We start from the raw sequence: 15,747 nt of genomic DNA, 5'->3' as shown, positions 1-15,747 counted from the left end.
AATATTATTTTAAAGTCTTAATATATTTTATTTTGATCTGAATTTTTTCTTATTTGAAATGCGTAGAATATACATTTTGTATCAAAAGTTTTTCATGTTTCAATTCGTATGGACAAAATAATACAAAATTCATCTTAATTTAAATTTTATTTCATAGCAGTATGAACATTGGATTTGTCATACTATATAGGTTCCAATAATATGTTACCAGATATCTTTACACTTATATATTTCATATAATTTATAATCAAATTAATACGATTAATATACGGTATATATATATTATATAATATGTCATTAAATTAGTGTATATCAAACATTTCATATACACCTACGTCTTACGTGAATAATAATATAGACAGGCACAGATTATATTTTAAGGTATAAGTTGATGATACATGAAAATAATTGTTCATAAATAAATACTCATTTATTTCTCAAAAATTCTTAATTAAGATGTTTTCAATTTATGTAACATGATGTATATTTATTATTTATATTCATGATAAATTATAAATTAGTATGTTTTGTATAATTAATCTTTTGAAGTGTCATTAGAATATTTATACTTATTACTAGGTAGTTGCTTTCGGTTAGGCTTTTAACACTGTCCATTACATTCAAGCACAAAAACGATCTTTCATTAGGAATATTGATAAAATATTTACTTCTCTTTGATATAAAATCAATCCCAAACAATAATAATTATGAGTAGATACTGATCTCATTAAGTTTATAAATTACACAAATTCCTCCACTTTCTTAAAAAAATATGTACTTTTTTTATTCACATTTTATAATATTTGATTATATGAAATACAGTAATGTAATAATCCAGGCTATAGACATATACATTTTGTTAATATATTATTTTTTAAAATTTTTTTGTTCTAGTATAAGTTACTTAAACTACTTATAAAAAACTTTTAAATTTCAAAGTTTTAGCATTTTTCATAAATATTTATAAAAATAATAATAATAATAATACCTCATAGGTAAACAATTTTAATTATCTATAATTAGATCAAAAAAAGTTAAAATATTTTAAAATTATATATTTGTACAGAAAATTCTCATTTGAACATTTTGTAAAAAATTAAAGTATCTGATTCTTTGTCTTTTAGTTACAACAAAATAAAAAATCGGCTTTTTAAAAAAAATTTGTTCTGTGTAAAAATTCAAATTTTTCTCTAAGTACTTTGGTTTTATTTCTTTTATTTTTCAATTGTTGAAAAAATTACTTCCAAGTGTTTTAGTTTTGACCACCAAAGTATCAATTAAATGTATTTTCTTTTTGGAAAAGATCCCTAAGTTAAAAATTGAAGAATTTTTAAAGTGTTTTCAAGCCCAAAAACACATATCATAATAAAATCAATTCATTCATCGATCCACTTAAAATCTAAAACAAATAACGAAAAACTAATTTTCAATAATATAACAGATATTTCTTGCAACTGATGATCCATATTAGAATAATAATTGTTTAAATACTCACAAGATATCTCTAAAAAAAGTATATGAATTGTATCATAAAATTATTACAATTTAAGAAAACCTGTATAAGTTTTAAATTTCTAATTAAAACAATCAAATTAGATGATTAAGTATAGTATATCTAACTCTCCTTATTAGCTATTGACGTTATTGACGTATTTTACGTTGTTTATTATGTTTATAGTAGAAGACTTCAGAATTTTAATATTTATCCTTCTCTCTCCAACGTGCAAAAAATTCAAATAGCTTAATTAAAATGTTTATTAATTATTAAAATAACTTGCAATCTCATAATTTAATCAAATATAACATATTATTTAATACATTTTGAAGGATGGGAGTTAGTAAATGTTTAAATCGTTATTTAAATTAGTTGTTGTTAATATTTTTGCTTTACACAGATCGAATCACGAGTCTGGGTTAATACTCAATATTGAACTAAATTAATATTGAATCATCTTTAAAAATTGTATTTAATGAATTCCAAATTAATTTGATTGCAACATTCTAAAATATTGAAACATGGTTATTTAAAATACTTAAATGTATTATACATATAAGTTAGATTAGTATTGAATTATTGATAAATTTGGTTCTTTTGTCATCTTGTATAATATGTACAATATATTTGAAGCATATTATAAAATAAATTACTAGGTTAAGCTTTTATAACTATTTATCAAAAATATATTGCAATTTACCAACTATAAAACTGAAGATGAAGTAGTTTTTCAAATAGCTGGGAATTTTATAAATATCGATTGCAGTCTGCAGATGAATATGAAATAAAGAAATTGAAAAATTGAAAATGACGAAAATAAATAAAGAAGGCGATTGATTCTGAAAAAATAGGGCCACTTAAGTGTAATACTGGTAGACATTGTACATTATGTTGTTAGAAGCTATTGATAAAATACAATTTATATAGTAACGGTTATCAAGTACTAAAAGTTGCTTATAAGTATCTATTGTGTCTTCCTGTTACAGAAGTTGCCTGTGAACGATCTTTTTCTATTTTAAAATACATAGAAAATTTGTTTGGAAGTAAACTTACTGATGAAAATACTAAAGCGTTTATGTTAATGTCAGGTTAAAAAGAAATTTTGGTAAATATTGATAATAATTCTATAATTGATTTACTGTCTCAAAAAGTAAGCTTTTTTCATCATGTATTTAAAATATGTCATATTTTATTATTAATATTTTAAATAAAAAAATTAATTATAAGAGCTTAATTATAATATCTATTATTTTTTAATGTCCTAGGTAATACATTATTTCAGTCTGAATTTTTATCCCAGGACTTTCCTGATTATATTATGTGCGTGAAATATTATATTATTATATAAGTACAAGTGTGTACGATAATATACACTTGTAATCGAAAATCTTAAATAAAATAAATGTATTTACTTTTCATTTTAATTATTAAATGTTTGTAGTTTGTGATAGATGTAAAACGGTAAAATTTAAATTATAGTTGCCTAGGAATAACTATTTTAGTAATTTATCTAAAGATCGAATATTACCCTAAGTACCTATTTCTTTAATTTATTTTAAAATTGGGTTAGTTAATATTTGCAATTATTTGGTCGAAGCTGAATTAAAATATTGTATTGGTTTTATATAATATATTTGCATTATATAAAAACATTAAATTTCTTTCCTTTGGATTTATTTACAAGTGCAAAATTGAATGAAAGTTGTTTAATATCATTGACACATTTTATATACACTTATAATGTTTATATGTTCACGAGGTTGTTAGTTATCATTCGTTCCTTATTTTTGAGAACAGAACCACTTCACATCAAGAGTATACAAAATTTAAGGTTTCTTATTTATTCTACTTCAAAATATCAACTTTACGGGATTTTATCAATATAACTATATATCTATAAATTGTCTTCCAATTTATTATTTTCCAAAGTAATTGACACTGGTGAAACTTTATTTTCTTACCTTTTTATAATTTTCGTATACAAATACGTCAATATAATTATTTGAATATTTATTTATTATTTAATCGAAACAATATAAAACTACGTATACAGTATACTACGTTTTTCTTGTGTACATAATATTAAAATTTAAAAATACTACTTAATAAACAAAGAATATGAAAGATTTTTTTGTGTTAAATAGAAATACAACATTTTTCTCGTGTTTATATATATTTTTTTGTTTTAATTGTTCTTAATTTAACCTTTAAATTAGATATTAATATATAACGAATTTGTTGTTATTGATTACTTACTAAAGGAAATCTGTTTTACCTATAATGAAAAATAAAACATATAGGTCATAATACGTATAATAATTATATTATAATTTTTATCTTGATAGTTAATATAAATAAATAAAAATTACTATTAACTGATTACTATTAATAGACCTATTATTATTTAACTCAAAGAACACTTATTTTTTAAAGTGAACATGAGTGAAACGATGGTTTCTGTTGACTTATTTATAATTCATGTTAATTTTTCTTTATTTTAATAACGTTGTTATGTAAAATACATGTAGCATTTTTAAAACACAATAATATAAGCTTATAAATTTAATATTTATTTTTGTCTCATTTTTCTATTTTAGTATTAGAAAAAGTAATAAATTAGCTCGTTTTTGAACTGTTCAAAATTCTCTGTTTACAAATAGGCGCTTAATTAAAGGTACAACTTTTATTCATGATTAGTAATTTAACACATACAATTATGAACACTAGACAACATAATATTATTAATTATTAACTTTAGCTATGTATCTAGTTACAATGTGAAATTAATTTTTATTCATATAGGTAGATAATACAATTACTTCAAACATATTCGTGACAGTATGACACTAAAATGAAAAACGATTACATAGGTATATCATAATATTGGAATTATTAAATTATGTATGATACGTAATAAACAAATAATTTTAGTATGTTTAATGTTAACGTAATTTTATATTTCGTATAATAATAATAATTAATAATTCTACACTTAGTCTATAAGTAATTATTTAGAAATAATATTTTTCAATAAATTATGATTATTATAATATTATTTTCTTATTAAATTGTAGGTATCGTATACTATACGATTGCAAACAATGCAAACATTCAAAACATAATTATATAATATTGTATCTTACTGATCTTATTTAAAATTATCATAGTTGTAACCTGGTTACCTAATAATGAAGAATGAAATATAATAATTTGTAATATTTAATATTTAATTTTTTATTACTATTAACTGATTACACTTGTATAATCTATTTTCACATTTATTAAATTTTTAAAAAATGCTGTATAAAATAATTATTTATTGTTTAATGATCAATTTTTGAATGTGACAGTATTTTTTTTTTTTTTTTTTGTTTTAAATTTACAATTTTGAAGTTAAGTTAATCTTGATTTTTGTGATAATATGGCTCAGATTTCTTTGTATTTAATAATAATATATGTACCTAAACAATTTAGTATCTACTTATATTATATTATAGTCTTGTGAATTGTGATATTATATTCTGTTTAACTACATTATTAGACATGATTCCTATTATTAATGATAATAGACGTTCAATTACTCATAATCACGATCACATTATATATCTAACCTCTTCTATGTTGATAAAGTGACGTCTTTAGTTATACATGCTTGTTTATTTTCAATTAATTCTGACCACGTTCTACCCCGTCATTTTATACTATGGCCACTGCGTATGTTTATACACACAATTTGTATCAGTTGTTTATTTGTGAAAAGCTACCTTATAAATCTTTACATTATTAATTATCTCCGTTTACTAAAAGGCTAGGTTAGACATTTATGTTGAATGACCTAGCAGTAGCCAATAAAACAGTTTATAAATTTATATTTATACATTTTAACATCAAATGAGAAAACATTTTATAGTAAGTAAGTATTTTCTTTTTATTTAAATCTAGTAATTTAATGCCCAAAATGTATTTTCATATAAATGTTTTAAACATAATTTAAAAAAAGTACATCTCAAAGGTTACTATAATTATTATATTTTGTAAAATTATTATCAATTAATTTCAAATGCATAATATTGTATGTATAGTAATACGCAATGTGGATATTATAAATATACAGTATAGGTACACTTGAAAAATAAAAATAGGAAGAATACAAGAAAAAAATAAAAAAAGATCCTGAAAAGTTGTGCGAAATGTCATACATGATGATTTATTGTAAAATGTATACAAGTGCTTAACCAAGCTCACAAACTTGAAATATTAATGGTGCAGACATTATAGTGAACGAAAGTAGGTACACTATCAATTAAAATTATGTCTGTTAAGTGTTTTTGAAGAATTAATTTGAGATTACATTATAATAAACATTGTATTTAATACAGTATTTTAGTGGTATAATACGTGTAGCAAGCTACACGGGATTGTCAAGTTTGGGGGGGGGGGAAACATTGTGATGGACCATACTGCAGCAAAATGTAGAAAAACATAATATTATATAAATATTATTTTGTGGTTGACTATAAAATGTTTACAAATTATATTTGAATCAGCTGAGCTACATATGAGTAGAAAGAGTATATAGTAAGAGTAAGTAATAGTATCCTACATAATCAATTCTAGGTTTTGAGTGGAATGAAAAATATATCTACTATATATATATTATATCTTAACCTATTATTGATTTTACAAGTGTTTTTTTTTAAAAAATTTTTATTATAGTTGTTTTCTTATAGTTATTTTTTAGCAGTACTCAATAGTTTGAAATACTTCTACTTTAGGTTTCCTACGTGCAAAGAATAATCAAACACAATTACATTATAATTTTTAATTTTTTATTTTAGTCTAGGAAAAAATAATTCTATATAAATCTTGAATTATTATTATTTAATTATTGGGATTATTTATTTTAGTTCTATTTATAAATAGTAGATGGTAATTTTAATGGATATTATTTTTTAATGAACCATTTGAGTTTTATGGATTTTGGTAAAGTGTTTGTATTTAAATTTAAAAAAAATATGATATTTTCAGAAGAGATCAACTTTAACATTTTATTTAAATGATGTGCCAAATACACATCATTTTAAAATCTTAAAAAAAAACAATAGTGTTGGTGTGGACGTTATATATTTTTAAACGTTAATAAGTTATATACATACAACAAAATCATTTTTTTTTTTTTTGAAAACAACGATATATTATGGTTTTCAAACTTATAATAAGAAAAATAAAACTATTCATTGTTGGAAATGAAGAAAGAGAAACAAGTAAGCAGTTTGACACACCCGGTCGCTGTATCCTGTTCGAATTTTATTATTGTTGCACAAACTTATATTTCCTATTGTACTATTTCAAGTATTTTTTTTTTTTTTTTTTGATAAGAATTATTTTATTTGTATCCAACTAATTTTTATTTAAAATAGATAATAATACAATATCGCAAATTCATAACTGATTTAATTCGATATGTATTATATTATTTTATAATATAATTTAAACATTCGATTTTAATTAATTTTAATATGGGTATGAGAAGTAGGTATCTAAGTATAATATCAAATATAATTATTTTAATACTTAAAACTCTAGACCATTGTATTAAATATAATATTTATTACTATCGATAAACATGTATCCAATTGAAAATAGTTATAAATTAACAAAAACCATTTACTCCAATAACTAGCCTTTTTAAGATGACTGTCTAAAAACAAATCATTATTGATTAAAGACAAAATTATATAATTAATATTGTTTTAATGATTAATTTTTATACATTCATAATATACAAATCAATATCTAAGTATCGTTAGTTATTGAGATACGATTATATTACAACATAATTTAAATCAAAGCGTAACCATTTCATCATTATATTAAGTTTAGGGTAAAATATTTCCATATAAAAATTAATGAAATACACTAATACTATATATATATATATACATTTATCTCAAAAACTAATCACATTTAAAATATTTAAATAAAATATTATAAATAATATAATTAGTTTTTTGTACTTATAATATTATTGTATGTACCTACAAAATTATGTTTTGTGCATTGTAATCGCTAATCAAAACTAAAATGTATTAAGAATTTAATATATGTTGTCAAATTAAAACATAAATTCTATAGCTAAACTTTATTACATTCTTAATATTATCGTGAAACTCATCATTTTAATGTTATTTTTATAGAAAAAGTTACGTCTAGTTAAATGTATTGTATCAAGTTACAATATATAACAGTTTTAATGACTAACACCAGTAATTTATAATTCGGCAGGCAAATAAATTTATGCTCTGCATTAGCGTGAAACCACGTATACAGTAATGGTTCCAGAAATATAATTGTACATTAAAATATTATGATAATATCAAGATTTTTATTCGGAACAATTTTTAGTTTGAACAATTAAGTTACTGTACACAGTAATATTTAATTTTTAAATTTGTTTATTTTTATAATTTTAATCTTACCATTATAAGAGTATGAGACAAAAATGAAAAAACTAAATTGAAAAAACCGCTACGTGTCACGTATTGGTCAACTTAAAAATTAATTAAATTAAAAAATAATTGAATACGTGTAAATATCGTTAAATGGAAAATCGGATAAATATTTATTTTTGATAGTTTCCAACAATTACGTTTTCTAATTCTTACACCATTATATTTCCTAAGTATATGTAAATGCACTCTACCCAATTTCAATAACATTAAAATTATTGGGATAAACAAGGAAGACAATTAATTTATACATAGTGTGTAAGGGACACATTTCGATTAACCCTGTTGCAGAGTATTGTTTTGTTGATTGCGTCTTGATTAATCAATATATGCTAATAGAATACTCTCAATATCACCAATAACAATTTCCATTCGTTATGTGCATGCGCATATACGTCAGTGTTGGATTCGTCCCAAGTTCAACTGAACGCTTTCGAGTATTAAGTATACGTATATGTATTTATATTGTTTTTTCCGCTCATGACTTATTTAGTTTCAAGGAGCCCGTTAAACTTTTCAAGCTCTATACTGTTTCATCAGTCTATATTCTATACAAAATACTATAATATTGTAAGTGAAATAAAATATAAAAACGTGTCAAAAACTGCCCTATACTTAGTTAAAATCGAGAACATATTTTACGTATTCTACTAATTTTGACTAGTTAGGTAAAAATATTTAGTGCGAGATTAAAATTCGTTAGATTATACAAAATTTAAAGTACCAACATTTTACTCAAGATGGAAGATATTGTTTGTATAAAAATGTAGATTGATTTTTTTTTTAATATTGGTATTATTAAAAGATTATTATTTTTTTTAAACTCAAATAATATTACAATTATTTGCGTTCACTGAAAAATTCAAAAAATGACTTTTGGAATGTAATATGAACAAATTATGTTTTCAATTGTACAATTTTTAGATAATTCTCTAAAATACAGATTAAAAAATGAATACCAAGAACTCAACGTCTGGATTTATTTATATAGAAGTAAAATTTCTTAACAATAATTTAAATAATTTGTTAAGAAAAGAGAGTTGCTATAGGATAGAAATAATTCATTTATTATTGGAGTAATTATTTCACGATTAATCTTTGAACAATTATTCAAAAATACTTTTTATTTTATTTGACTTGTTGTGTACTAAATTGTAATTAAAACTACGGCATTTTATTTTTTAATCTAATTACCGACGTAAATGAATTTTTAAGTTTAAATACAAAAAAAAATATAGTCTGTGAACTAAAAAAAATAAATAAGATTTAATAGACCAAGATAATATTTACTTTAGAAAAAAATAATTGCCTATTCAATAATTTTATTCTATAGGTACTGTTAAGTAAATTATACTTCCTAGAATAAATTAAAAACATTGATTGAAATTTTCATGTTTACAAAAATGTTTTATATTTATAAAATAATTTGTTAAATCTACTACTTTTTTTTTGTACAATAATGTATGTCTATTGAATTATTATGAAGCTTTAAAATTGTTATTTATTATTCCAATGATATTAGTATTATTGTTAGGTATTATAAACACTAGATTATAATATAAAATAAATAAATAAAAAGTAATATTTATTAGCGAGAACACTAAACACTGTCTTCGAAACTTCACTCAAACCATGTGGGATTATATTGTATGAAGAAAACCACTGACAATATCCATTAACTTTATACCGAAACCGTATGTGTAAATGTTAATACTATATTATGCTGATTATCTTTGTGTTGAGAGGTGATGGTATCGCTAACACAATGATGCCATCGCCTACTTACTCATCACTTGTCAATTATCCTGCTCGAACTATTTTGGTACATATAATATTGAAAAGTCTCGCTGTAGCACATATATATTATTAAAATGACACTTTTATTCCTTTACTATATGTGGTAATATAATATGTAAGTACTTATATGTGATATGCTATTATAACTTATCGATAGGTAGGTATTCAAATATATATTTATAGAGGTATGAACAAAACGCATCGTGAGATCCATGATATATTACACTGAGCAATGTGTTTTAAGTTCAATATAATAATAGAAACATCACAAATAATTAAATGAAGTTTAGACGTATTCACAATATTGTATTAGTTACATACCCGTACTAAGAATTTGTATATAATATCCATTATAGATTTACTTTATCTCTCTTAACGGTAATTGTGAAACCTACGTACCTATTGACTAACGAAAATGTCCATTTTTTTATTTCTAATTATATGAATATATTTATTCTATTATATATTTATGTGATGTACCATCACATAATTTATATGATACAGAGCTGTACCACATTGTAAATTTTACACCGACTATTTTCCAATTCGCTTTTTCTCGAGACATGTTTTTTGTGCATTTTCATTGTATCCAATAGCCTCGATTTTCCTTAATGCAATTTAAAATGTAAAAATTCTGGTGAAAAAATATTCGATTTTTTTTCAGAACATAAAAACGAATAGTATTTATTTCCTTGAAAACTGTGACTAATTTTGTTTACAGTAAAAAAATATATTGTATAGTTACCTATTACCTATACAACTAATTGAATAGAACAATTTTCATTCAGCTTGTATAAAAACGAATATTAATAAATATTTGAAAAAAAATGTGATTGATGGGGACAAAACAGCGGTAGAATACAATCATACATATATATTATGATATTTTATACTCATATGAGAAAACCATACAAAATAAGTTCAATGGATATTATGTTTGGTCCGACAAGCACACCCGGATTTAACTCGCTGGTACTAAAGACAGTCAATACCAAGTAAATCTAGAAGGGTACAAAATGTATACAAAAATATTTAAATGCGTTATCGTTTAATTAATATTATTGTTTATAACATCTATAATAGGGTGTATTTTTGTGGCGTTGAAAAACCGTTTATATTACATTTTGTCCATTTTTACACATACTTATTAATATGAATTAAAACCGAGAGCGATATAATAATACAAGGTAACTGTTTAGTTTTTATTTTATTCTTTTCTGTCAATATCCTTTATTTTTAAAGTGTTTGCCATAGAACGTAAGTAAGGTTTTTGTATAGGTTTTATGTAGAATTGACACTCTATAGGAAAATGCTAGTATCATATTTATACAAGTTGACATATAATTACATGCATCATTTACATCCATGGCACGTCCATCCCATCGGTTATTCAATTAAAGTATAAAAATGTAGGTTTGAATAAAAAAAAAAAATAAGAACCATAAACGACGTTGAATTGTACACGTTACAAATCATATCTTTAATATGTATTAAATGACAACAATACTGATGGATATACATTCATATACTTACAGTTATATGCATATTATAGATTGTACCCTATTATTTATTATAATACTATACATATTGTATAAGTACAGTGATACAAATAATACGAAATAAATAATGCACATGGTTTAAAAATACTGATATAAGTTATTTTTCCAGGTTTATTGTGTAGCGTTTGCTAAAACTCTAAATCTTAATATGTTAAAGTTATTTATTTTGTACAGAAAACAAAAAATGTAAGATAAAACTATATAAAAATGTGTAATATTATATAAATTTAAAAGTTAAAAATTTATAATAAATAGCTTTTTATTTATCTGTTTTTTTAGCTTTGTAAAGTATTAAGAATTTAGATGTACATGAATTCTTGAAATGGATTACCCACATAGATAAAGTAATAACGTCACCGTCGGTTTGAATTTTTTTTATATGTATAAATGTTTTAAAATATCTTAACTGTTAACGTTAAAACAATAGTACATACATTTTTAGTGCGATCAATAGAATCTTATAGTATAGAATTTTGGGGTAATACTTTTGATGGTCATATTAAAAAATTACATATAATATTAAATTACCTTGTAAAATATATATTCAATAAGCTAAGTTTATTCTCAGTCACTTTTAAAATATGATTAGTATAAAATTTTAAGTACCTATTAATAATTATTTTGATATAATGCATGTTTTTGCTGTTTTTATATTTTAAATATAATAATACAATTAGTTTTCTAATTCATAGTTATAGCACACTACTTAATAAAAAATATTAGTTTACATTAGCTAAATTTAAAACTGCTTTTTGTCAATTTGTATCATATTTTATATGAAAAATAAGATAATACGTATTCGTGATTTCATTAATTTTTAATAATTGAAAAGAAATCTTTTACTTCTGAATTTAAATAATTTTTGAATATATTTATCATTTATTTGCAATAATTTATTTTTAATAATATTGATTATCAATAGTTCATTTAATATTTTGAAACATTGTAAGATAATCATATCTATTATTTATATTATTTTTTATGTTATATTATTGATAATATGTTTATTTAATTTTCTACTTGCACAAGCTCTCACCTCCAGCATAGCCATCAGTTTTGTAGCTGAATTACAATTTTATTTTTTTTTATTGTAATGTACCTTTTAAATAGGTTAATATTGTTTGTTGGAAAATTAATAAATTATTATTATTATTATTATTGTGTGATAAAATTTAATTTGTACTAAACATATATTTATTTTTATTTTAATTGAAAATCATATTTGTCTAAAATTATGTATCTATTCTATTAACTATTATAATTTTTTTGTTTCACAAGTCCGAAATTGATATTATAGATACTCCATATAAATTATTTAATTGTGCACAGACATCTGGCAATATTACATTTTGGGACGATCCTCAAATGATTAAGGGACTAGGCAGGGTCACATAATTTGAAATACGAGTGTCTTTTCATTTACAGTATACTAACCAACAGAAAAGCCTCAGCGTCGTCATGTACACAAGCTTATTATGATGATTTATGACATTACTGTATAATGTGCAATTATATTATTCGATGCAATTAGAAGTACTAAAAATTATTAAATTAAATTAATATTATTATTATTACATACTAGATATTTAAAAAAAAACTGTCAAATTACAAAAAAAAAAATAGAATATAATTAAAAAAAAAAAAAACAAACAATGGCTTTGTTTAAAAGACATTTTATAACACAAACACAACGACATTTTTAACTTAATTGCACTGAAATAGATTTGTTTTGACGATATTTTCTCAATATTCATAAAATGGACTTTATTATTAAACGTTCACAATTTTAATTACATTATAGTGGCCTAATTCTATATTGTCATTTTAACTAACATGGCATAATTAGAGTATCAATATAGGATACATTTGTGGGATAAGAGACGATTCAATTAGAGCCATTGGGCATTAGTATAACAAATAAAAATAGTTTTAAGTTAATGATAACTTTAAATAAAATGAATACCTATTTATTTGTTTGTTATTTTGCTTTCAGTATCCTCGACAGACTTCGTCATTTCTGTATCCAGCACAAAGCAAACGGATCCGAACACAAGAGAAAATCATTACAGGTAAAGCATTTTATATAATATGCATATATAGTATTATTTACACATAATCTTACTACCGTTGTGGTTCGAATATATTCATGAGAAACCACGAAGGGGATGATGTTAATATATAGATAATGATGATGTGATAATGATGATTTTATGATCGCATGTTCACGATAGTCGCTTCGATATTTGATGACGTGTTTGTATTTCCTTATATAGATTGTATGACCGTATGGTCCGAAGAGGGCCACCTATACTACAAATCGTCGACCAACGATCCGACTGTGTGCGGCATTTACATAATAGCAAAACCTGAGCAAACGGTCCACGTTTACTTCGATTACGTAGACGTACCTTGTAATACCGGAGGTTTAATAGCGGTAAGTGTCTATGTGTAAGTGCATGTTAAATAAGACTATCTGAATACAGTAATAAGTACGTAAGTAAATATGCAAATAATATGTATTTATACACTGTTGTATACGTCGATAAATTCAATCGTACATAAAATTAACGAACAAATGTTAATGTAAAAACTTTATTGAAAACCGACGTTTAATAGTGATCGTGTCACACCATTTTTACATTTTTCTTGTATTATCAGTTTTTAACCAAGTTATTGATATTGCTAAATCGTACTTATTGACTATGGATAAAATTATACTAATTATTATTTTATTGCTTCGATTTTATCATAACCTAGTTTAAACGAATGTATCATTTTTATGTTATCTTTTAGCTTAGTTAAAATAATCGATCGCATGTTTGTACATAATTGTTTTCTTAAAATAGTTTTTAAATAATACTCTCTTGTATTTCTAGTTAATTCAACTTATACATAACTTAAAGCTTAATACTACAACATATACCATACACTGCAAATATGTGTTTTCGTAATATATTTTACAAATAATGCAATGCCAAACACAATATCTGTACAATAATTATCATTACGAGTTAATACTATAATATCATTATTTATTATATACATATATTATTTATACATAGGTATTGAATCTAAATTAACAACAACTACAATATTATAGGTAATGATATACTAAAAATCTTTTATGAGTGATGTAAATCAACAATATCTAAATATTATCTATAAATCTGTCCTCTAGAAATCTGTTGATATCTATTAATATAATAATATTCACTGATACGTCTTATTGTTACAACAATATCTAATTAATCTAAGTTTTGATAAATGATTTGGATAAAAAAATAAAATAAAATACTAAAAATTGCACTGATTTTGTTTATTTTAATAGTAAATGGTGAAACTGTATGATAAACATACAATCTGTAGTACCCCGTCATAGGAAATATAGCTGCGATACACCCTAAGAATCAGTCATATCTTTTACATATGATTTTTATCATATATTATATTACATTTATATATTTTATTCCGTAGACAATTTTCACCTATAATTTTGTAGAATATCACGATGATAATATTATGCATAGCCATTAGCCAAATTGTATAAAAAGTTACTGATTAAAATATGTATACATGATTTTTTGAAGTGATTCAAACAAAATATCTCCACTTAAATGTATAAAAATTAACACACTGATGTAAATTATTTTAAAAGTAACTTATTTTTCATTATTAATACATTTTTATAATTAATAACAATATTTTGTGATGATTATATTTAATTGAATGTTCCTAATAATTTTATTATAAAAAACCTAAATCTCCTTTGACGCTAAGTTTTTAAAGGTAAATTAAATTAACAATTAAGTTTAAGTATAAAATTAAGTATTCAATTTATTCGATGCAATTACAAACAAAAATTAAATTACAGTAGTATACAAAATATTAAAAATTATTTAAATTATTTAATTTAATAAATAATATTTTATAAGATCTCAGTATTGCAGACCCGAAATCTCAAACAATAAAAAAAATGTAATGAAAATCCTCGAAACATTTTTACTATAATTATTATAATAATGTACCAATAAAATATTAAATAACACGCAAGATTTAAGATTAGGTTATTAAATTATGACTTTGACATTGATGACAACTCATAGTTAGTTATTATTTTATAAGTAAGAACGTATATAAATAGTAGGGTAGCTAATAATTTACTTTTATAGTAACTAGTATTCAGGGAGATTAACATGTAGCACATGTATATTGTATACACCATGTATACATACGCTTTAATATATTATAGTATAGTATCAAATTATTATAATTTTACAACTTTTACAAGTTATAAAATGTTAATTATAATTTATAATATAATAATATTATAATCATCATAGCCCGTATATGTTTTATGTCCATTGTCATAGACTATTATTCTTAATAG

The 15,747-nt window shown here is 22.6% G+C and overlaps 1 protein-coding gene across 1 annotated transcript in view; it reads left to right on the top strand.

Moving 5' to 3' along the window:
* LOC114120855 (corticotropin-releasing factor-binding protein) overlaps positions 1 to 15,747 on the top strand; it is a 49,128-nt gene that overhangs the window by 21,594 nt on the left and 11,787 nt on the right. Inside the window, exons 2-3 of the mRNA XM_027982917.2 lie at positions 13,354 to 13,429; positions 13,634 to 13,794. Of these exons, the coding sequence (XP_027838718.1) occupies positions 13,354 to 13,429; positions 13,634 to 13,794 (237 nt within the window). The remainder of the gene's footprint in view (positions 1 to 13,353; positions 13,430 to 13,633; positions 13,795 to 15,747) is intronic.

The sequence above is a fragment of the Aphis gossypii genome, chromosome 1, assembly GCF_020184175.1.
Source record: "Aphis gossypii isolate Hap1 chromosome 1, ASM2018417v2, whole genome shotgun sequence".
NCBI classification, from domain to species: domain Eukaryota; kingdom Metazoa; phylum Arthropoda; class Insecta; order Hemiptera; family Aphididae; genus Aphis; species Aphis gossypii.
This window is presented reverse-complemented; position numbering and strand designations above follow the sequence as displayed.